The sequence below is a fragment of the Oryctolagus cuniculus genome, chromosome 10 (genome assembly GCF_051225735.1).
Source record: "Oryctolagus cuniculus isolate XC-2025 breed Fujian yellow rabbit chromosome 10, ASM5122573v1, whole genome shotgun sequence".
NCBI lineage: Eukaryota > Metazoa > Chordata > Mammalia > Lagomorpha > Leporidae > Oryctolagus > Oryctolagus cuniculus.
In genome coordinates, this window is record NC_142876.1 from 78,865,167 (window position 1) to 78,889,224 (window position 24,058).

The 24,058-nt window shown below is 47.5% G+C and overlaps 1 protein-coding gene across 2 annotated transcripts in view; it reads left to right on the top strand.

Annotated features, from left to right (window-relative positions):
* Positions 1–23,660, top strand: part of EIF4E3 (eukaryotic translation initiation factor 4E family member 3) — a 54,984-nt gene extending 31,324 nt beyond the window's left edge. Inside the window, exons 3-8 of one of the 2 annotated variants that reach the window (XM_089305437.1) lie at positions 1,988–2,082; positions 3,168–3,228; positions 5,611–5,677; positions 10,241–10,396; positions 22,270–22,286; positions 23,595–23,660. In XM_089305437.1, coding sequence (XP_089161563.1) covers positions 1,988–2,082; positions 3,168–3,228; positions 5,611–5,677; positions 10,241–10,396; positions 22,270–22,286; positions 23,595–23,645 — 447 coding nt within the window. In that variant the 3' untranslated portion in view covers positions 23,646–23,660. Of the gene's footprint in view, positions 1–1,987; positions 2,083–3,167; positions 3,229–5,610; positions 5,678–10,240; positions 10,397–15,225; positions 17,140–22,269; positions 22,287–23,594 lie in introns of those variants that run through there. The other variant, XM_051852216.3, reaches the window with a different exon arrangement.
* The last annotated feature ends 398 nt before the right edge of the window (positions 23,661–24,058 follow it).

Here is a 24,058-nt window from a genome sequence, read left to right on the forward strand (position 1 = left end):
CCACTAATGGAGACCCTGGGTGGGGAGGGGGAGATAGCATTGATGGTACAAGTAATTGGGTTCCTGCCACTCCTGTGGGAGCCTTGGATTGCATTCCTACCTCCTGGCTCTGGCCCTAAGCTGTTGCCAGTATTTGGAGAGGTGACCCTGCAGATGAGAACGCTGTCTCTATTATAGTCTGTCTCTCTCAAATAGAATAGTTAGGGGGCTGACTTTGTGGCGTAGTGGGTAAAGCCACTGCCTGCGACACTGGCATCCCATATGGGCGCCAGTTCAAGACCGGCTGCTCCATTCTGATCCAACTCCCTGCTAATGCATCTGGGAAAGCAGCAGACGATGCCCAAGTGCTTGGGCCTCTGCACCCACATGGGAGACCTGGAAGAAACTTCTGGCTTCAGCCTGGCCCAGTCCCCGCCATTGTGGCCATTTGGCGAGTGAACTGGTGGATGGAAGATTCTCTCTCTCTCTCTCTCTCACTCTCTCACTCTCTCACTCTCTCTCTCTTCCTCTCTTCCTCCCCCTCCCCTCCTCTTCCCCTCCTCTTCCCCTCCCTTCCTTCCTCTCTCCTCTTCCAATTTGTGTAACTCTGACTTTCAAATAAATAAATAAATCTTTAAAAAATAAAATAGTTATAGAAAAATACAAAATGTAAAATATTTTCCCTTCAAGAATATAAAAGGGTGACTGGCGCTGTGGCATAGTGGGTAATGCCGCCGCCTGCAGTGCTGGCATCCTGTATGGGCGCTGGTTCAGGTCCTGGCTGTTCTACTTCCTATCCAGCTCTCTGCTATGACCTGGGAAAGCAGTGGAGGATGGCCCAGGTCCTTGGGCCCCTGCACCTGCATGGGAGACCTGGAAAAAGCTTCTAGCTCCTGGCTTCAGATGGGCCCAGCTTTGGCTTTTGTGGCCGTTTGGGGAGTGAACCAGCAGATGGAAGACCTCTCTCTCTCTGTCTCTCTCTCTCTCTCTCTCTCTCTGCTTTTCCTCCTCTCTGTGTAACTTTTAAAAAATAAAAATAAGGCCGGCGCCGTGGCTCAATAGGCTAATCCTCCACCTTGCGGCGCCGGCACACCGGGTTCTAGTCCCGGTTGGGGTGCCGGATTCTGTCCCGGTTGCCCCTCTTCCAGGCCAGCTCTCTGCTATGGCCAGGGAGTGCAGTGGAGGATGGCCCAGGTGCTTGGGCCCTGCACCCCATGGGAGACCAGGAAAAGCACCTGGATCCTGGCTCCTGCCATCGGATCAGCGCGGTGCGCCGGCTGCAGCGGTGGCCATTGGAGGGTGAACCAATGGCAAAAGGAAGACCTTTCTCTCTCTGTCTCTCTCTCTCACTGTCCACTCTGCCTGTCAAAAAAAAAAAAAAAAAGAAAAAAAAAATAAAAATAAAAAAGGTTTAAATTCCTTACAAATTAAAGTTAACCTAATATACTTAAATAAACATTGATTTATACAGTAGGAAAATGCACGTTTTCCTCCTGTGTCAATTGATAATTTCTTTTTTAAAAGCAAATTTTATCACATATATTTGGGATTTACAACATGATGTTATGGGATGCATATAAATAATAAAATGGTTCCTATAGTGAAGCAGATTAACGTGTCTGTCATCTCGTATAGTTAATTTTGTGACAGGAAGAGCTAGAGTCTGTATAGCAAAAACTCTCTAATACACTACAGTTTGTTAACTTCAGTCCTGATGTTGTGTATTGCCGTCTCAGTTTCATGTGTTGGGTTACCCAGGAATGCTTCCTTAATCACCGTAGCTTCCTAAAACACAGAACCCGCCCTACCATGTCAAGGAACTTTCTTTCATGTGCCATTACATTTTCTCACAGAAAATTAGAAGGGATACTGAGAAAAGCCTATTTTGAATGCATAGTACTAAGTAAGAATCACTGTTTTGTTTTTTTTTTTTCTATAATGCATTAATCTTATGATCTAGCGGTGCAGTCAATACCGGGCTGCTAAGCAAAGTGTTTTTCTTTTAAAGATATTCTGGAGCGTGTACAATAACATACCTCCCGTGACCAGCCTGCCTTTGCGATGTAGCTACCATTTAATGAGAGGAGAGAGGCGGCCACTCTGGTGAGTGTCTAAGGTGCCACTTGAGGTCGAGGCAGGGGGGAAGTGGTTGTGAATACGTGGCAGAATCTGGCACCTGAGACGTGGCTCTCACACACGGACCTGGTGGAGAGCTGGCCGTGTCGTCTCTGGGGACGGTGTCGTGGCGGGGCTATGGGGCAGTCGGCCTGGGCAGGCTGGAGTCCCTGTTAGTGAGGAGGCCTCCTATCACACCCTGCAGCCTTCCTGAGCCATCTCGTCATTCACACAGCGTAGATGGAGCTAAGCTCATTCAGGAGCAAATGACGGACTGCGAAGTCTGGCTGGTTTCCAGCAGCAATCCGCTAGTCTCCATCATATTCCCTTTGCTTTGCTCTGCGTTGCTTTAATTTTTTCAGGCGGGCTTCCTCCTTTGCAGAGGCAAGATGGCTTTCAGAAGCTCCCGCCTGCAGCCTGCAAATTGGTCAAAGTCAGCACTAAACAGCCCCGGCAGAATCCCTTGTCTCACGGTGGCGCACCCCACCATCCCTGGCCAATCCCGGAGTCCCGAAGAGGCAGGATTCTCGGGCAGATGCGGGCCGTGGGCCTGCCTTGGAAGCCGGGTTGAGGAATTAACCTAGCCAAGTGGATCTGGCAGAAGAGCAGGGGCAGCGGCTCCTTTTAAGGAAAATGGGGTGCTCTTGCCAGAGCGGGGTGCAGGTGATAAACAGCAGAGTGTCCACCTTGGGACACCTGTGGCCCCGGAGGTGATTGGAGAATCAAATGAGAAAGTGTCCTGAACACGCTGCTGAAATGCCAAGGCCTCCACCCACGGGCAGCAGTCACATGAACTGCCCACCTCCAGTCTGGGGACCCTTCTGGAGGAGGACCTCCTGACCCCCTCACCCTCCCTGCCCTGGGGGCCCCTGAATTCCCCTTCTCCCTCCCTGTTCCTGTTCTTTCTTTCTTGTTTCCTTCCGTGAAAGGACTGGGGGCAGTTTATCAAAAGATGCCTGATTGCCCTGGCTGCTGAGGTTCTGCGTCGTCACACTAGGTGAACGCAGAGCCGCTGAGTCTCGCATGAGCAGTCCTCCCTCGCACGTAACTCTCCCCCTTGCTCTTTGGTCCAGGGAAGAGGAGAGTAATGCAAAGGGCGGCGTCTGGAAGATGAAAGTTCCCAAGGACAGCACGGTAGGTTTGTTTCTGATCTTTTCCAGGGCAGGCTGGGCCACGCTGGTCGCTGACTGCATGCGAGGAGCACTTTGTGCTTTTTCAGAGAGCCCACCTGCGGGTCTCCTCCCAGGCCCAGGGGTGAGAAGTTCAGGTCTGACTTGGGTGGATTTCTGCCTCAAACGGTCGCCTCAATCAAACAGGGATTGTCACCATACAGACACCGTATTGGAGTGTCACTATACCCCGGAACCTGCAAGCTCACGTCTCCCTCCAGCTTTGACTATCCTCTCCGGGGATCATTCCTGCCCTGCTGTAACTCACATGAGGGAACTGGTTCTAAGAAGTGGGAAGGGGGGCTCTTCCCTCTTGTGCTGTGGGGCAGGAGCAGTTCTGAATGCCCCTGGCATGCAGAATGGGGAGGCGTGGAACCTGCCCACTGTTTAGCTGTGCCCAGCTATATACAGCCTCTCAGGAAGGCCTGCTGGGCTGCAGGTGTGCAGCCCTGGTTTCTCAGGACTAGGCTCTCACTCATCATATTAGCTGCAAATGATGAACATGACTATGGAATCCGTCATCGAAACCCTAGAAAACCCCCAGGCTTCTTTGAAAGTGGACGGAAGGGCCCATGCTCCCCAGTGTCACTTTCTCATGGTTTCTTTCATGTGGAGAAGCTCCCAGGACGGAAGTGTCTCCAGGAGCCCCCTGGTTTGAGCTGGGGTCCCTGCCCCATAAGCACACACCTGAAGTTAGCACCAGCTTCATTGGCTAAAGGCACAAACTCCATGTCAAGTTGTATAGGTTCGACTGTTACTTGGCACACGTTATAAAAAGTATCAGAGGAACATGTAACAGATCAGGCGAGAGTAAGAAGCCCCACTGCCTCCCCCATAAAAAAGAGAGAACAGAGAATCTGTAAGAGAACGGAAGAATCTGAGATTTTACAAAATTCCCCCAAGTGTGTGTTCTCGCACCTTTTCATCTTCTTTATATGTTCACTGTAGACTTTGAGCTGTAGTAGAAGCACTCCCGATGTCAGTGTTAATTGAAAAGTGGCTGTAAAGCTCTTTGTCTAACACATAATAAGGCGCCCGTGGCCAGGCAGGTGCCCTCCTCCCAGGCAGTTCAGCCTGCTCCCGTTGTGGCCTCTGGGAGGGAGTCTGGTGAGCCGGCTATGCCAGAAGGCCAGCCGGGAGCATGAAGTCTCCCTTCTCCTGGCTTCCTTTCCCCATGCTCACCTTCACCCCTCGTAGTGGAAAAGGCTGCAGGTGGACAGACGAAAAAGGAAAGCAGTGGCTGCCAGTTGGGAGAGGAGCAGACCCGAAGGGAGGATCCAGCAAAGAGAAAGGAAAAGCCACTTGCAGGCTGAGGGTTAACTGCCCTGCCCTGGTTAAAAAATGCCCGAGGCAGCATTAAGCTCATTCGAACATAAAACTAAACACTGTCACTGTAGTTAATATGTATCGAGTACTTGGCTTAAAGCAAACATGTCGCGTGGTTGACGGGCTGGATCTTTAAGTGGAGCCCTTTTGTTGCAATCCCTGAGCTAAATCCTGTGAAGCATCTGTTGAGTCATCTCACACTCACGGCACCCCTGGGAGGTCAGGCCTGTGGTGACTGCTTTACTCACCTACCAAAGCTGATTCTCAGGTTGTAAACTCCCAGGTCCCCGAGAGTCAGCAGCCCAGTCCTGGGAGACCTCGGAGCCTGGGGCTTGGCAAGAACACTGACTGGGAGAGCTTCAGGGCTCCCAGTGGGCCGGGAGGGAGGGGGTTCTGCCTGCTCACTGTTCACTGGGTGCCGTTAGTAGACCCTTAGGAGAAGGACTTCCTAACAGGAGGTCGGAGATTGACCAGAGCGTGACTAATTCTTTCAGGGAAATTGCATCCGTTCATCCTTACTGCGCTGTCACTTAGCACTGCCTCAAGTGAATGGAATTCTGCAGAAGTCTAGCATTCAACAAACAAGGAATTGCCCTAAGCATATGAAGTACCTTATTCGCAATGAGAAAAACAGAGGAAAGAGTGTTAAAGAGGGTTTTACTAAGGGCATCCGGGTATTATCAGCTGATGCATTTTGTATCAGCAAGAGATAAAGAAATGAGAACATTCTAAGTAAGTCGTTTGATTTCCTTTCTGGCCCCCCCAATCTTCTGGGCATCATCGGGGTCTCACAGAGAGGGGTTTCCGTGAGGCTGTGGCTCCCTTGGAGAAGTTACCAGAACAGCATATGCCACTGTGGGACATGTTTACGCCTGGGGTTTGCAGCCATCTGCAGACCCCAGAGGTTTGGCATGAGAAGTACAGGTACAGCTGAGGAAAATGTAACTTGTCTGGCTCCTGAAGATGTTCTAAAAAACATGTATGTGTTTTGTTTTTCTATTTTGTGCCTCTCCCACACTAGTCCACAGTTTGGAAAGAATTGTTGTTAGCAACTATCGGAGAACAGTTCACAGACTGTGTGGCAGCAGGTAAGGGACCCTCGCTCCAGCCACCACCCCTGCCTCGTGCGTTGTGTGCTCGGGTTAGCCTGTTACTCGCACAAGTGTGTCAAGTGTGTCTTTGGCCGGTCGTGTGTCTTAGAGTTGTTTATTTTGTAACTGTGAGGTTGTTCAGACTTTTTTCCCCCATGTGATTGTGAGGTTTACACGTTAGATGTGTGTGAATATGTATCTTTATTTTCATGTGCGGGTATGGGTTGAGCATCCCTAATCTCAAAATCCAAAATGCTCTGAAATCTGAGCCGCAAGTAGAAATTTCCATGCCTGACCTCTTGTGCACAAAATTTGTCTCATGCACAGCATCGTTGAAAGCATTGTATGAAGTTAGCTTCAGGCTCTGTGTATAAGGTGTTTATGAAACATAGGCAAAGGGCCGGCACTGTGGTGTAGCAGGTAAAGCCACCACCTGCAGTGCCAACATCCCATATGAATGCCAGTTCAAGTCCTGGCTGCTCTACTTCTGATCCAGCTCTCTGCTATGGCCTGGGAAAGCAGTGGAAGATGGCCCAAGAAAATAACCTAAGTCTTGGGCCCCTGCATCCATGTGGGAGACCTGGAAGAAGCTCCTGGCTCCTGGCTCCTGATCTCTGGCCGTTCCGGCCATCTGGGGAGTGAACCAATTGATGGAAGACCTCTCTCTCTCTGCCTCTGCCTTTCTGTAACTCTGCCTTTTGAATAAATAAATAAATCTTAAAAAAAAAAAAAAGAAGGAAACATAGACGAGTTGCCTGTTTTGACATGGGTCCATCCCCAAGGATATCTCATTTATATCTATAAGTATTCCAAAATCCAGAAAAAAATCCCAAATCTAAAACACTTTTAGTCACCAGCATTTCAGATACCGAACACTCAGCATGAGGTGTATGCATATTTTCCCCTCATAGCTCAGCTTCCCTGTATCCACAACCATCTGTCCAAAATAAGGAAGCAGGGGAAAAAAAAAAAAAAAAAAAAAAAAAAGACGTCAGTTGGGCATGACACTGCTTGTGGTGGAGTTCCTTTCTCTGTCCCTGTGCTTCCAGAAGAGCAGAGTGCCCTTGGTGCCCAGTGAGGTGTCTCTGGGGAGGCAGGCACAGTCCCTGTGCACTTCCCAGTCCACCTTTGCACTTCTTCCCCTGCTCAGAGAGTTTGCACAGCGAGGCAAGCAGCTGTCGTCATTCTCATCCTACGGTGAAGATGAAATGCAAAGCTCAGGCCTTCAGGACTTGTCTTTGGAGACCATTTGCAAACACAAAGTGAATGTCCAAGAGCCTCCGTCGGCATGTTTCGTTTTGCTCCGTGTTGACCATGAAGCCACTCAAAGAAGAGAATTCACCTGCTTGGTTTTTTTTTTATTTTTTTTGAAGTTGCGCTTTCTTCTTGAGTCTTCTGAGTGCTTTGGAGGTAACACAGAGAGTCCTGTTTTTCCCATTCAGCTTTCAGTGCTGTTTTTTCCCTGCCTTTTTTTTTTTAAAAGCTAATTGATATTGATCTGCTGGCCCTGCGACTCCTCAGGTGGAGCTCTGAGAGCCAGCCCCTGATGTCCCTCCATTCCCGTGGCAAGTTTCAAATCCATCTCGCTAACAGTTCCAATAATTCCTCTTTTGTTTTGCTTACCTCTTCCACCACTTTTTATTCACTCCAGACAAATCCCGGTTTAAGACAAAATTGCCCTAAGAGTTCCTCCATTCCGATAGGGAGTCCTTAGACTAAATGCATCCTGTGTGTGATTAGAAACACCTAAGTCCCTGAGAGGAGGTTTTTAGAATGAATTATCCTTGTTTCCAGGACCGGAGAAAATAGCCTAAGTAATAATAAATAGCCAGTATTGAGTAAAGACGTGCAATTGTTCTGCGGTTGACTTAGGAAAGGGAGAGCACCATTAACTATTAATGGTTACCTATTAATTAACTATTAACCATTAGCTCTTCCATTAACCTGCCCTGCCTCTTGGAGCAAGTCAGCCAGTCTCTGTGGGCCTCACACTGTCATCTTCAAACAGTGACTCCCCCTCGCTGTAGTGTCTAATGCTGCCAGTTTATGTGTTGCTGCGGGATCCAACTTAGGAATATGACACATTTGCTGATGGATCTGCCCCTGTGACAGGGCTGTGCTCAGGGCTATGCCGAGTGACCAAAAGCCAAGCCAAACCAAGATGGTGACAGCTCAGTTAAGCCTCGGACCAGGAGTGTGGGAAATGAGTGAGACCGACAGACAAACTCACACCTCCCTCCGAAAGGCGGATCCAGCCTGGAGAATGGCACACTGCAAAGCCTCCCTCTTCCCTTGGTTTTATTTTCACATAAAATTTAATGTTGTGCTCTAGCTCAAAGTATTTTTTTTTTTTTAAGATTTATTTGTTTATTTGAAAGGCAGAGTTACAGAGAGGCAGAGAGACAAAGAGAGGTCTTCCATCCTCTGGTTCACTCTCCAGGTGACTGCAATAGCTAGAGCTGTGCCAATCCGAAGCCAGGAGCCAGGAACTTCTGGGTCTCCCACATGGGTGCAGAGGCCCAAGGACTTGGGCCATCCTCTAATGCTTTCCCAGGCCCTAGCAGAGGGCTGGACCAGAAATGGACCACCCGGGACTCAAACCAGCACCCATATGGGATGGCAGCACTGCAGGCGGGGGCTTTACCCACTACGCCACAGCACTGGCCCCAGCTCAAAGTGTTTTTAAAGTATAAATTAAAAACACACCTATACCTAAAAATGGTCTTTTCTTGACAGGGTAATAAATGTCCATGGATGGCGATGGCCAGACTCGTCTGTTTAGAACTTTCTATTGAAGTGTGATGCACCTACAGCAAGCTGCACACACTGTGTGAATAGAGCCTCGTCAGTGCTCGCTGAGAAAGCTGTCCCTGGTGCTGGCACTCAGATCAGAGAGGAAGGTGCTACCTGCTCCCCAGAATCCCCCCAAAACCCTTCCCCTTGAGGGCAGCCACTGGTCTAACTTCTAACACCATGGGCTACTATCACCTGTTTGAGCATTTACCTAAATGGACTCAGTGTCAAATCCTCTCTGTTGGGCCAGGATCAAGTTCACTGGGAAAGGAGAGGAGGAAGGCAGGGAGGAAGAGAAGGGAAGAAGAAGGTGATTTCTTTCAGTGACTTGGATGCGTCTTTATTTAAATTATATCCTAGCAGGTGCCGCAGCTCACTAGGCTAATCCTCCGCCTTGCGGTGCCAGCACACCGGGTTCTAGTCCCGGTCGGGGCGCCAGATTCTGTCCCGGTTGCCCCTCTTCCAGGCCAGCTCTCTGCTGTGGCCTGGGAGTGCAGTGGAGGATGGCCCAAGTGCTTGGGCCCTGCACCCCATGGGAGACCAGGATAAGTACCTGGCTCCCGCCATCGGATCAGCACGGTGCTGATGAACCAATGGCAAAGGAAGACCTTTCTCTCTGTCTCTCTCTCACTGTCCACTCTGCCTGTCAAAAAAAATAAATAAATTATATCCTAAAACTGAGGTGTTTTAACCACCAGAAGACGGCTGGAAAAACCATTGGTGTGAATATTTAGATTCGCAGAGGCTAGCAAATCAGGCAAAGCGCAGTAACCAGAGCGAAATCCCCTACTTCAGACAGCGCTCATGTTTTGCATGTAAGTTATCAATGCGGAGCCTGCAAGGGCAGAGCACTGACCCAGCGTCATCACTGTGTCATCAACATGTCACAGTGGGAGTCGGAAGTCTGGACTGTTTCGCTGTAAACACAGTGACTGTGAGGGAGGGTAGCACAGTACAACGAAACCTCCCTACCTGGTCAGGTTTCTCAGGGTCCACCAGGCAGCCCCAAACCCGGAATGCCTGTGCTCATTGCCGTGGGTAATTATTTTAATGTTCGTTCACTGAAGGACTCAAATAGCAGAGTTACTGTGACTCTGCACGCGGTGCTAACAGGTGGCAGTCGGGTCGCTAGCCCCCAGTTCAGTGCCCATGACCCCGGGGGATCATTGCTAGAGGAAAGCACCAGAGAGCAGGGAGAGTTAACAGGAGAGAAGCAGGCAGACAAGTGAAGCACAGAAAGCCGGGAAAACTGGGGAGGGACAGGCTGGGTCCCCTTAGCACAGGGGGCAAACAGCAGGAGCACCCCAGCCTCCCCCCCCCCCCCCCCCCCGCAGCGCTGCAGGAAGTCTGGAGAAATTCTTGCTGTCCTTAACAAAGACTGCAGGGCAGGGAGGAAAAGTTCCTTTAAGGTTACTCGGCTTTTGGAGGGTGGGGAATTATGTGACCCATTTTAGAAAAAAACCTCATCGAAACAAGAAGTTTTGGTAACTTGTTTAAAAGGGCAAACAGGCTTATCTGGAAGGCGCGTTTGGCCAGAGGCGCTTTGTTGCTCCGTGTGTTTAGATGGGAGGGGGCGGGTGTATGAACTCGTTGTTCCCAGCACGTCCCCACAGAGATGCTGGCTGATTGCAGGTGTTTTTGCGCCACCTTCTTCTTCCCATCTTGTCCCGCGCTTACAAAGATAAAGCGACTCCGTGCTTGAACACCATCAGGCTGCCTTGCCGTGGTCACTCATGGCCTTTTGGTTTCCCCTCCCCTGCCCTGCAGATGACGAAGTCATAGGAGTGAGCGTCAGCGTGCGGGACCGCGAGGATGTGGTCCAGGTGTGGAACGCCAGCGCCTCGCTAGCAGGCGAAGCCACCGTCTTAGAGAAGATCCATGAACTTCTGCCCCACCTCTCTTTTAAAGCAGTATTTTATAAACGTAAGTGCTTCATTTCTGGTTCCTACTTTCTAGCCTAGTCTGTCATTCTCTCAGAGATAGAAACTGTGTTGCAAATGAGGTGAAGGCAGCATCATTTGAGATTCTACAATGCAGAGAATTCACTAAAATACCTTTGGATAAGTTTAGTCTCAGAAATTAACACGAGCTTTGATTCTTGCCTCATGGGTTGGACCAGAAAGGGAAGTACATACTGTCTTTGTTAAGTCTCAGAAATTTAAACCTGAGTTTGAATTTTGTTATGCTCAGAAAAAAAATGGATATTCTATTGGAAACAGCAATAACGAAAATGCCATTACGTGAACTGCCAGGTAGCTATTCAGTCATGCCTTCCTCAACAGCAGTGTGTAATACGTAGCGTCTGTGTGTGGAGGCAGCTCGCTCTGAGCCTGGGCGTGATTGATTGGTCTGCTGAAGTGCTAGTACTTCCTCAGTGCGGGTGACTGTGCCACAGAACCGAGAGAACACCCGCGTGCTGGGTGAGAGGTCACCAGGACGAACAGGTGTGTGGACCCATTGTTTCCATCATGACTCACGTCCATTGCTTTTGTGTGCTCTTTGGAAAAAGTCATCTTTTCCCATAATGAAAACATCTTAGCGCCATGAAAGCCAATGTGTGGTAGAGACTGCAGATTGTACTTTTTTTTTTTTTTTTTTTTTTTTTTTTTGGACAGGTAGAGTTATAGACAGAGAGAGAGACAGAGAAAAAGGTCTTCCTTCCATTGGTTCACCCCCAAAATGGCTGCTACGGCCGGTGCTGCACCGATCCAAAGCCAGGAGCCAGGTGCTTCCTCCTGGTCTCTCATGCGGGTGCAGGGTCCAAGCACTTGGGCCATCCTCCACTGCACTCCTGGGCCACAGCAGAGAGCTGGACTGGAAGAGGAGCTACCGGGACTAGAACCTGGTGCCCCAACTGGGACTAGAACCCAGTGCCCATATGGGATGCCAGTGCTGCAGGTGGAAGATTAACCAAGTGAGCCACGGCGCCAGCCCCTAGATCGCACTTTTAACTGTGAGTGAGAGGGGAGGATGGACAGTCCTACACATACAAGTGATAAATGTCCTGAACCCCAAGCTAGAATCAGGTGATAAATATCCTACACCCCAAGCTAGGATCAGGTGATAAATGTCCTACATCCTTAGCTAGAATCAAGAACCCACTGTTTTCAACTATTACATTTCACTGAATCTTAAGATGCCTTTTGGTGACAAGATGCCCTGTTATGAAGTCTTATGAAGAAAGAAAAATAAAAAGCTCCCAACCAGTTATTGATTCCAGAGGTCTTCAAATATGTGTGTGTGGCATTGGGGGCCCAGTGCATCTTAGAATCGCTGAAATACGCTGCCTGGTTGTTTCATGTTTCCCAACAAGGATTTTTTTTTTCAATCACATTTTTGTTTTGCGATTGTCCTCGTGCGATAGAGGCTGTTACAGCTCAGGCTTGATGTCCGGAATAGCACGATGCGGGCCAACGATTCAGGCTGTGCCCAGTGAGTCTGGTCTGGAGGTGCCCATCTTCCAGAATCTAAATGAAGGTTTCCCCATGAGAGCCAGAAGGGTGGCAGCACGGAAGGCGCTCATTGGCTCGCAGCATGGAAATGGCACGTTCATTGGTGCCATTTTTACTCTCCAGGGCTGCAGTAATTGCGTTTTCACTCCAGATACTACTTGAAAGGTCACTGCAAACCTAACTGGCAGAAGGTCCACAGATGGAAGTGCGTTCCACTGCCATTTACACATGGGGCTAAGACATTCTTTATCACTCACTCGGCCTTAGCCTTGACCCAAGGGAGGAGTCGCTGAGCCGGGCACTCTGGATTTCGGTGCCACTGTGGAGTATCAAGGAGGTTGGTCTTAGATGATCTCCAAGGTTCCTTCCATTTCAGAGTTCTCTGACTAAATCCCCAGGGCATATGTTGATTGACAGCAGGCTCAACAGATACTGGTTTGTTGGATAAGTAGGCCACAGAGTGTTAGGCTAGTTTCTAGAGCCATGGCCACACACTCAGGTAAGACCGACCCGGGACAGGATGATTGATGGCTTAGTTCTTGTGATGGGCGGGGGAAGAAGAGAGCCAAACAAAGGGAAAGGAAGTTGTACCCAGCCGGTTGAATGAAGGTGAACCCACACCCTGAAGGCGGATGCCATGGCAGGTTACGAGGGCTGCAGAACTGGCTCAGCAGACGTCCACTGTTTGAATCTCATCACTGGACATTTCAAAATGCAAGGATTATTGAAATAAAAAAATTGGAAAAACAACAAGCAATCTACTTTACTTGACATGAGGCAGGCGGTCTTTTCCTGAGCAGGGTTACACGCCGCGTGCTGCAGAAGTGACCTGGAAAGCTGAGGTTTGGGCCGAAGCGCCACTCACAGCACGATGCAGCCCAGGGGCAGGGGGTGCTCAGCTGGAAACGGCCAGAGCTCGCTTTTGCTCTGCCTTGTCAGTGGCATCCTGGTGTGAGCAGTCTCAAGTGCACAGAAGCAGGCGGACCGCAGACTTTGTGCGTAGAAAGAACCCAAGCCTGTTCACCCTCGGCCGACAGCAGGGAGATGAGGATCGGGCCGTTGATAACTTACAGATGATTATTTCACCGAGAACCTCACCGTGTGCAAAGACCCTTCCCTTCCCTCCCCATTTTGTTAAGCTCCGCAGAGTGGCTGGATAGCAGAGGTCTTTTCTGGTAGGCGAACTGTTTGGAGCAAGGATTGGCAAACTGGGAACCTTGGCCAAATCAGCCCTCCCCCCCTTCTCCCTGCCCATTTGCATAGGGGTGCAGCTGAGAATGATGTTTTTGCATTTTTAAATGGCGGGGAAAAAAATCAAAAGAACTATATTTTGTGGCACCTGAGCACAACGTGGATATCAAATTTCAGTGCCCTTCTATAAAGTTTTTTTTTTTTTTTTTGACAGGCAGAGTGGACAGTGAGAGAGAGAGACAGAGAGAAAGGGCTTCCTTTGCCGTTGGTTCACCCTCCAATGGCCGCCGCGGCTGGCGCGCTGCGGCTGGCACACAACACTGATCCGAAGGCAGGAGCCAGGTGCTTCTCCTGGTCTCCCATGGGGTGCAGGGCCCAAGCACTTGGGCCATCCTCCACTGCATTCCCAGGCCACAGCAGAGAGCTGGCCTGGAAGAGGGGCAACCGGGACAGAATCCGGCGCCCCAACCGGGACCAGAACCCGGTGTGCCGGCGCTGCAAGGCGGAGGATTAGCCTAGTGAGCCGCGGCACCAGCACCCTTCCATAAAGTTTTATTGGCATTCGGCAGCACACACTTGTGTACATATTGTTCATAGCTGCTTTGCCAAGGTGCCAAAGCTCATGGTTGGGACAGAAACCATATGGCCCATGAAGACTGAACTATTCATTCCTTTCCCTTTTCCAGGAAGTTTCCGGCCCGTGGCTGGGAGTGGTTATAAAGTCCCTGTGTACCGAGGCTGATGTAGGGGCAGCTGCAGCCCCTGTGGTCCCTCAGATGCTCGGGGGCTGAAGGTTCTGTTCTGCTGTCTCCTTTACACGTCAGCGTGGTGGCACCCCAGCTCAGGCTGTCTGTCACACCTATAAGTCACAGAAGCCTGGCTGGTCCACACCTCCAGAGTTATCATTTGAAGACCAGGATCACTATAGTTCTACCGCTCCTCTGCCCGGCCGTAAAGCACCATCTATTTTATGGCAGAATGGTGGTGATTGCCCTGAGCACACACACAAAATGCAATATTTATATAGTTAATAGCTCTCACAAGTGTTCAATGACGTTAGCTCAGATTTCGGGGCAGCCTGAGATATCCCCAGGATCTCCAAGGTGTGCCTTTCCCAGTGTTTCATGCAAGGAACGAGCAGGCTGGAGTAAACATCAAAGATGTCTTTACAGAGAAAAATAGTCCTGTCTTCCCTCCCCACGCAGCCATCCTCGAGGGATTGCCTGTCTATGTGGACAACAGTAAAGTGGGAGGGGCTTCAGGGTCTGCCTTCTCTGTGCCTTCCATTCTGGGGCTGCAAGGGCCCAGGGTGCAAAGCGCACAGGCTCCTGCGCAGCCCCGCGGCTGAGTCAGACCTTGCTGGTGGTTAACCAAGGCCAGCACGGGGGTTTTCACACTTGGCCACTGGCCTTTATTATGCATTTCACAGATCTCCTGTTTCCCACCTCCTACTCTAAGAAATGCGAAGTCTTTGCAAGTATTTTCAGTAGCATATTTTTTTTTAACTCTCAAGTTCCTGATTATAATTAGTCATTCTGAAAGCCATCAAGGGGGTGGGAAATCCACTGGGGAGAACCAACCAACGAATGGGGAGTGGGAATGATAAAAGACCCTTCGGTATCTTGAGACTTCATTTTCCCCAGCAGAGTGCTGGGGGGAGGGGGGCGAGTATCACGGCTGTCACCCTTGTGTGTTTTTTTGTTTTGTTTTGTTTTTGTTCTATTTTATTTTTAAAGGTAGGCTTGTGAATGGCTCTGTTGTGGGTAACAGAAGGACCTCCCCTTGCATTTGTGGGGTGCAAACCCCCATCCCTGCAGCCTCTGCCTGGAGCTCGGGTGTATTCACCTCCTGGGCTTGCCGGCTGCCTCCTCCTCTCGGGAACAGCAGAGGCAGGCAGTGCGGCCCATGGCTTGTGTATCCCTTGATTTAATTTTCATTATTACGCTTCTCAGGAAATGCACGCCTTAGCTAAGTTACTGGCAGAAAAGGTGTTTTGAGTTCTTGCCAACATTTGGGGAAGCTGAATGAGATGCCGAGAGAAGGGTTGGCCCATCCTTTGCTTAAAGTTTTCTTTCCTTTTTTTCTTTTTTGTTTTTTTCTGTCCTTTAGCCCATGAAGAGCATCATGCTTTTGAAGGTGGACGTGGAAAACACTAATTGCACTCTGTAAAGAATTCTTTGTCCTTTGCTGATTGGTTTTGGAAACGGTCTTAACAGGAGGGAGAGTGAAGAGAAGACTTGCCGCAGCCCGGAGCTGGTGCATTTAGAGTGGGTTTCTGTGCTTGCAGAGTGGGCAATTAGGACTCAAAGTGGCAGGTGGGGTGGGGGGAGAGGGAGTGGGTTTCTACCGTCACATTACTTGTTTCCTTGGGGAAGAAAAATTATTATTATTTTTGCTTTTGAAATTCTGTTTTCTTTTTACTCTGAATTTTTTTGGGGGTCCCTTTAAAATTCCTTATTCAGTCTAATTATTGTTTTCTACACTCCTCTTTCATTGAGGCACAAGGCATCAGTTTGCCTTTAAGTAGCTCTGCCGTAACTAGTTAATGAGAACGTGCGCAGCCATGACAATACTGTTTTTGCAAACCATGCTGTACACGGAGGAATACGAGCTTGGTGAAACCTGTCTCCTGTCTGTCTGTTGTGACACATTCCTACACACTCTCAGCTGGGTATTGTTCTTGTCTCGCCCAGCGAAAAGAAAAACCATACTTCATCTGATTTTGCACTAACATCACGCACATCTCTTATTTTTCATTTTTAAAACATTTTTGTTGTTAGCAATCAAAGGAAAATAATAGTTGGGTTTACCTAACATGAAAACGGTCATCACAGTTCAGATCAGGATATAAACCAAAGCCCGAGGTCTTTGGACCCTTCGTGGAAATGTTTCCAAGCAGAATTTCACTTCGGCCTTTTCAACGAAAGACTTAGCGAGGGATTTCCCTGCTGGGAAACCTGGCATTTTTGATTTCAAGAGAAGGTGACATTTTAATTGCTTGAACCAAGATTCTGCCAAAGGGCCGCTGTGTCTGCCCACTGAGGGCTTTGCACGTCAGCCCCACCCCGTTTTGTGCCCCCTTTACCTGCTCACCTGGAGCGTCCCTTCTGGCCATCGGTGGCCCGTTCTCCCCACTCTTCTTCATGTGGGAGCAGGAAGCCAAGTCTCGTGGCGCAGGTGAATATGAACCTTCACAAAGGTGGGCCTTGGGGTGCGTTCTCTCCCTGGGAGCTGTTGGAGTCCTTACTCTAGTTGATCCCATACTACCAACAGCGTACCGGTTTTCAAGGAAGGAACCGGTCACCCCAGGGCTCATGGAGGCTCACTGGGAATGAGCCGGTTTCCCTCTCTTGACCTGGCCGAGCCTCTGGCTGCCTTTAGCTGAACAGTGCCAGGCCCAGCTGGAGAGGCTCCTGTGAGCTTGCTTTGTCAGTGTCTGGAGCTCAGGCGTCCCCTGCACTCAGGACATCATTGTACCTTCAATGCCTCTTGCAGTGCTGACCAGCAGAGACAGGCTACTCTATGCCGCCAACATGTGTTTGTGAAATAAAATTCTCTGCTCGAACATGTTAAAGGACTTCCACAACGTCTGCTTATGAACGCTGTGCTCTTTAGTTGCGTTACTGATGCCTCAGCCAGCATCATCAAAATCCCTTTTATACGATGCTCTTTTCTAAACATGAGTTTCTGCTGTGATTTCAAAACTGAAGTGTGAGGATATCAGACCCATGTAGCACTTTACTAACATTGACCTTGTTTTATGACTGTTCCTAAAGGATTTTTTAAAAAAAATTATTCTGGACATGAATTAAAACTTTTTTTAAAATAATATAAGTATTTTTCTGATAGATAAGAAAAAAAGATATAATTGACTTCAGTATATTTGTCGTATACATTTCCATAAGTGAATGGATTTTGAAGCATTTTTATTTTTTTGAACTTTATTAAAAGATTTGTGATGACATGTTGAACTTTTGCATGTATATAGCCTTTGAAGTAAAAATAAAGTGAAATAAATAGGAATGCTAGGCTCACATCCATGCTTCCTAGTTTCTCTCGTGTATGCTCATGGGACATGGCTCACACACAAAGTGGATTTTTGTCCCAGTGAACTTTTGCAACTTTTTCTGACCCTTTGGAAAATACCAACTGTGAGAAGGATTGAGTTTGCCTAATGTTAAGAACCTATCATCTAAATTGCTTTAAGAAAGGATTTTGTCAGATTTTGCTTTGGAAATTGTTTTAATTGAATATTTAGTCATAATAGACTTGGTATGAACTAAGCTGATTTAATCAGTTTAAAAGCCTCTCATTACCTTCTTAGATTAAAGCAGCTAATACTTTCCTGAGATAGAAGGAAATAGTTGGCAGGGCATGTGACTTGTGTGTTGGGCAGTTTACCCATCGTGGCCAATGCTGGGCAAAGCGGGAACTTGCAGTAGAATCGTGGGCAGCTGAGCGGTTGCAGGTGCAACTCTGTGCTCTCTGCAAACAGCGTTCAGAAGCCCGGGGCTCCCTTTCCTGTAACTCTCAGGATCTGGGAGGCAGAGCCAGGACATCTCACTGCAACAAATACGTGTCCTTTGCTCCCGTTCTTGCCCAGACAGCCTATTGTAGGCACTTGCTTAGGCTGCAAAAGTCACACCCATTAAACAAGGAGGGTTAGCGCCCATTTCAAGTAACCTGTGTACATTTCAAATTTCATAGGCACCTTCCGAGGTTGGCTTGCTCTATTTGAAGATTTCCTCTTGCCCCTCAACTTTTTCACATTTCTGAAATGAACCTGGCATTTACAGCAAACACGTACATTCACTATAAAGTTGCTGTGCCGTTCACGGTACGCTTGGTAGGGGAAAGAACACGAAAGGGAAACTCAACAGTAGCCAACTGTAGGGGTAAGTTGACTGCAGCCTTCTCCCCCTCCCCTGGCTTGTAGCTCAGGTTTACACCATGCACACAAGACTTGCTAGTTGAAAGAGACTGCAGATATAATTGGGTCCAGGAGACACTGCACTGCGCAATCTGCCGACTGCGCCTTGACCAAATTTGTGCCTTGTTAAAGGACACGAGGCAGGCAAGCGACAGAGCTGGGTGCTGGAATCTGCAAACCACATCCCCTGTTCAGCCACGGGTAAATGGAAAACACTCCCAGTTTGTCAACTTCACTTCCCGGACAAGTCACCCTGATGAAGCACGTACACTGACCTGGTCCAGTCTGGTCACTGACAGGTGTTCCCCTTGTGACAGCTCCTCATTCTCTCCCTTTCACTCTCGGTGGTGAAAGTGGCATGAGGGTTTGCCGTTTGAAGGTGACCTTACCATGAGGGTGTTGCCTTAAACCGTAGAGGTTGTGGAGGAGCCCACCTGTTGTTCTCATACCTACCCGGCGACATCCCGATGATGACACGGCAGCCAGCGGTCCGGACAATGGTTCTGGCTCAACAACAAATGCATCCAGCTACACTTGTGAAATTATCTTAAGATCCTCCTGCATTTTGTTCTTAACACTTCTTTTAAAATTTTGATTAGGAAAATGTTTTTAAAAATCCTTTAAAAATCATACTTAGCAATAAAGATTATTTAACTCCCTCACAGCTAATAAGAATGTGTCAAACACAAAGCCTCCACATGTGCTTCACATCTCACATCCTAGCCTCTCATCGGGCTGTAAGAAGCTACAAAGAGAAAGATAAAGTAACCTCACATGTAAGAAAGATGGCAAGTGTGGGAGTCTTCAAATAGTTCATGGAAGATGTGTGTTACGAAAAACCAGGCATGAGTTTCAAAAGCGTGTTGCATGAAAATAAACATCTTTTAAGTCCATTTTCGCATGAACTTTTTGGAGGACCTCATGTATCATCAACTGTCACTCCCAAAGAGAAAATAATTAGGATTTGAATTTTTTTTTGGAGGGGGGAGGGGTTTCTGAATATGGAACTCCCCTTTGAAAGGAGAAGTCTACTTTTCACTTTCTTGTATTGTATGGTTTCTGTAGGAGTTCACACATTACAAAGCAGAGGACCGCCTGTGTGTTGTTTATTTCTTAAACAAGTATGTTGAGATCAGTTAAAGTTTCTCAAGAGCTTGGGGACTCAACATGTAAAAAGCCTGGGTAGTTTGAACAGCCAGGTGGGGTCAGGTGAAGAGGAAACAGATAGGAACCATCAGGCAGTGCCGGTCCCTGTGAACCTGTGTTCCTGTAGGCAGCTATAGTGGGTTCCTGTCTACTTCTTTCAAGTGTGTGTGGAGGTGGGCGGGGGGAGCCCGCAGAGATTTCTTATACATCTGATTTGACTGTTCTGGTTTTGCTTTCTATTATTTTTATATATGCATCAAACTCTAAGGACACTTCTTATGTAGCTTAACTCATGGAGACCTAAAGTCACTCTGTTGTGTGTGGAGAGTCTTCTGTGTGCTGACACGACTCCACCGTTCAAAGATAGCTCCAGGGACTCTTAGAATTTTAGGGTGGAAGGGACCTTCGAGATCATCTACCCGTGCCTCTCGCCCCTTGGCAGGCAGAAACAACTAGGCTGCCTGCCCGCCTGCTGCGTTTCTCCTGGCGGTCTGGGAGGCCAGGACACCGGGACTTTTAGCAACGGCCGCAGTGACTGTAATGTGATTCTCTGACCTCACTCGAGACCCCGGCATGTGACAAATGAGGAAAGCCCTCCTCCCTTGACCCAAATGTATGAAACCAGAAATCCTGTGAAGACTGAAGGAAGCCATTCTTTTTTTAAAATATTGATTGATTAATTGATTGATTGATTTGAAAGGTGGAGTTACAGAGAGACAGAAGCAGAGAGAGAGAGAGACGTCTTCTGGTTCACTCCCCAAATGGCTGCAATGGGCAGAGCTAGGCAGATCCGAGCCAGGAGCCAGGAATTTCTTCCAGGTCTCCCATGTGGGTGCAGGGACCCAAGGACTTGAGCCATCTTCTACTGCTTTCCCAGGCCAAAGCAGAGAGCTAGATGGGAAGTGAAGCAGCTGGGTCTCGAACCAGCAGCCATATGGGATGCCGGCACTGCTGGCTGGTGGCAGCTTTACCTGCCACACCACATGCCGGCCCCAGAAGCCATTCTTTTAAGACTGGAGTAGATGATGTTCATAAATAAAGATTTTATGGCTAGTACCACAGCAATCCAAGTAGCCCATCTCCGGAAGTCCCTGATATAAAACCTGTAATCCAGAGTGGTGGCTTTTCTCTTTAATAAATACCATTTCAGCCTGTTAGGAGAAAAGAAATTAATGTTCAGAAAAAGTAGTTACTCCGTATGTGCAGTAACTACTTTTCTATAATATCTTGCGGCATCTGGGGTTCAGCACCATTGAACAAGATTAAATGAACGTTATAGAGCTATAAAATTGCATGTAAAATAACGCGAAACTGTTCAAATGACTATCAAAGTAGCCTAGGAATGAATTTCCACTAAAATTAATTGTCACTTTCTAAACGTAGCTTAGCAAAGCTGTTACTAAACTGGAGGGATTCTTTAATCCATAGAGGTGTCAAAAAAAAAAAAAAAAAAGAAAAAAAAAGAAAAGAAAGAAGTATTCCCCAAACTGTGTGAATGGTAAGCGAAAGCCATTGTGAAGTCAGTATTTTTCTGTTCATCGTTGCTGCTGAAGTTCAGAGTCCCATTGTATATGTGTGTGTTGGGTGTACCTCGTCAGAATATCTGATGAAATAGCCTTTGGGTATTCTATGCGCTCGTGTCCTTCAGAAATCATGAAGTCAGAGGAATCTGTGTTAAATGTTTTCATTTGGGTTGCTGCCTGCGAAAAGCTGTCAACTCGTTTAATGAAATGCAAGACTTCTTTTTAATGAAAATTTCAACTTCTAATATTGAAGTCAGAGGATTTTTTTTGAACTTTTATGTTAGAACAAGTGTTTATTTATCTGGGATTTGTTAAACTGGCAACTTTGCATTTTAGAAATGAGCACAGCATTGATAGGTGTGTTCCCGAGTTTTCTTTGTAAAAATTATTGGTACCTGGCACCCTTTCACATACGAAGAAGCAACTTTTAATGCAGGATCAAGGAGGTGGAAATTTTAGCTGTTTCGCTTCATATGATGAATGACAAATATTCAACAACGTTGCACATTTTAGCGCAGTTACCAAGTTTCTGTTTACAAATAGAGCTATGAATTTCATGACCCTATATATTGATTCTCCCCAGACGTCCTAGATCTTTATTAGGTAATGTGGCTTACAATCGTTGTATTTTATTCTTAAAAAAAATCAGACACTATCTTCCCTCTTCTCGGCATTTGTTTCGTAACAAGTCACCGTCACTTGGCATGTGTCCTCAGGGAGAATTTTCATTTCATTTAATTCTTTACACAAAAGGATTCCAAAACGTAAATGAGTGAGCACATTTTACCTTGAGACATCTAGCACCATTTGTCACAAATTTAAAATCTTTTTTTTTTTTTTTTTTTTTTTTTTTTTTTTTTTGACAGGCAGAGTGGACAGTGAGAGAGAGAGACAGAGAGAGAAAGGTCTTCCTTTTGCCGCTGGTTCACCCTCCAATGGCCGCCGCTGCAGCCGGCGCACCGCGCTGATCCTGGCAGGAGCCAGGAGCCAGGTGCTTTTCCTGGTCTCCCATGGGGTGCAGGGCCCAAGCACCTGGGCCATCCTCCACTGCACTCCCTGGCCACAGCAGAGAGCTGGCCTGGAAGAGGGGCAACCGGGACAGAATCCGGCGCCCCAACCGGGACTAGAACCCGGTTTGCCGGCGCCGCAAGGTGGAGGATTAGCCTATTGAGCCACGGCGCCGGCTACAAATTTAAAATCTTATCAGTTGCCTCAAACGTTACTCATTCTGTAGGACAGCCTTACCTGTCTAAGTTGAACCAGGTTTATTTGCCTTATGTTTTGGATCTGCTTGTCCCCCCCCCCCCGCCCCCGCCGCCTCCCCGTTTTATACCATCTGTGCCCTGTGCAATCGGGGAGCCTCTCACATCTGGCTACAAGCTGGTGTAATGCCCTCGCTTTTGATCTGGCTTCATCTAGTGATTTCCTCAGTATTTTTAAGGTCAGACTGAAAACTTTTCTGTTCCAGTTATTTTTGATTTTATATTGTGTGTTGTGTTTGATGTTCAGATACATGTGAAAGTTGCTTCTCTAAGTCGGTAATTTTTATTCCAGCCTTTTGCAGCAATAAGGTAAGACTGGATTGTATTTTTCTTACTTGAGAAATGGAGTGATGTATGTGTTTGGTGCAAATGTCGAGAGTATTCATGCAAATGCTCTTGCAGTCTTTTAATTTGGGACTACATTGCTGGGAATTTGTGCTTCTCTGTTTTCGAGGTATAATTTCACGGGGTTTAAGTGTTATTAGGTTGCAGAATTTGGAGTTCTGTTCTAATCTGTTGCCACTCATGCTCACACTCTATTTGGATTCTTAGTATATAGAAATGTCATTTTCATCCCCCAGGTTTCAAATTGCATGCAGGTTTATGAACTCCGTTGCTCACTCTTAATTGGGTTACAAGTCTGTGTGCGCTGATGCCCGTAACCCCATTGATTCTGCACATTCTGTCCAGCAGCTGTGACGTGTGAAGCTCCTAGTGTGCTGCCTGACACTTAGTGGGTTGTCTGAGGTGCGCTGTGGTCTCTTGGGAAGCCTCTATTTCTACTTTTACACTCCCTTGTTGAACACATCTGCACATAGCGCTCAACCTGGTCTTTAACAAAACAGTTCGCTTGTTTTCATTTTTTTTTAACTCTTTAGTAATGATGGTTTCCTTTTAGACTAAATCGATTGTTCTGGGTTCTTTTTTTGTGCTACAGAATAACCATGAGATTCAGTTGTTCCCATTTAGCCAAGTAGAGTGAAATTTACTCTTCCTCTCTGGCTGTCTACTATGCTGTACTTTCAAGACTTCTTGGAAAGTGGAATTAAAAATGAGTTTATTTTGGTACAAAAAGTTTTAAATCCATGCATAATTTTTTATAAGACACATTTTCCATGAATGTTTCAAAGGCCTCTTGTGTGCATGGATCTGAAAATTCTTTGCACCAAAATAAATGTATTGTTAAATTCCATTTTCCTTTTTTATTTTAAGATTTATTTTATTTATTTGAAAGGGTTATAGAGTGAGACAGAGACAGAGAGAGAGGTCTTCCATCTGATGATTGACTCCCCAAATGGCAGTTGGAGCTGAGCTGAAGCCAGGAGCCAGGAGCTTGTTCCAGGTCTCCCACGTTGGTGCAGAGGCCCAAGGACTTGGACCATCCTCTGCAGCTTTCCCAGGCGCATTAGCAGGGAGCTGGATCAGAAGTGAAGCGCTGGTACTTGAACCCGCACCTATATGGGATGCTGGCACTGCCGGCCAGGGCTTTAACCCGCTGCACCACAGCGCTGGCCCATTTGATTCCATTTTCCATGAATGTTTTGAGGATCCCTCATGTATCCATTTGAAAGAAAACAAGAATGCCAGCAAACTCTTATTTCTTGCCTCTCTCTGCAGACTGTCGCCTCTGTCGGCACAAGAGCTAGCAACTCAAGAATGCATGTGTGATGCCCAGGCAATTTTAACACAGCAAATTTAGTGCAGTCTTTGTGGGGCAGCGCATGACACTGTGACAGCTTTGGAATCTCCTACTATCTGCTTCTCATAGCTGAGTCTGACTCCTGTCGCCGTGCATCCTGTGTGTGCTTTGTCATCTAGAGATTATCAGTGCCCCTTTTGGAACGTGTTCTTGGTTACTTTGTTAGCAAACACTCTGCCTTCCCCACCTAACATCCGTGTTTGAGGGGGTGAAGACCATGCATGTCTTTTCTTTCCTGGTGATTCCTTTTCATGTAAAAATTTCTATTAAGTAACTCTTAACTGCTTTTTCACTAACAAATGTATTTAAAAAAATCCCTGGCATCTTACAGGATGATAGGTCTTTTGTTATAGGAAGAAAAGAAAACAGTAGCGTTTACAAA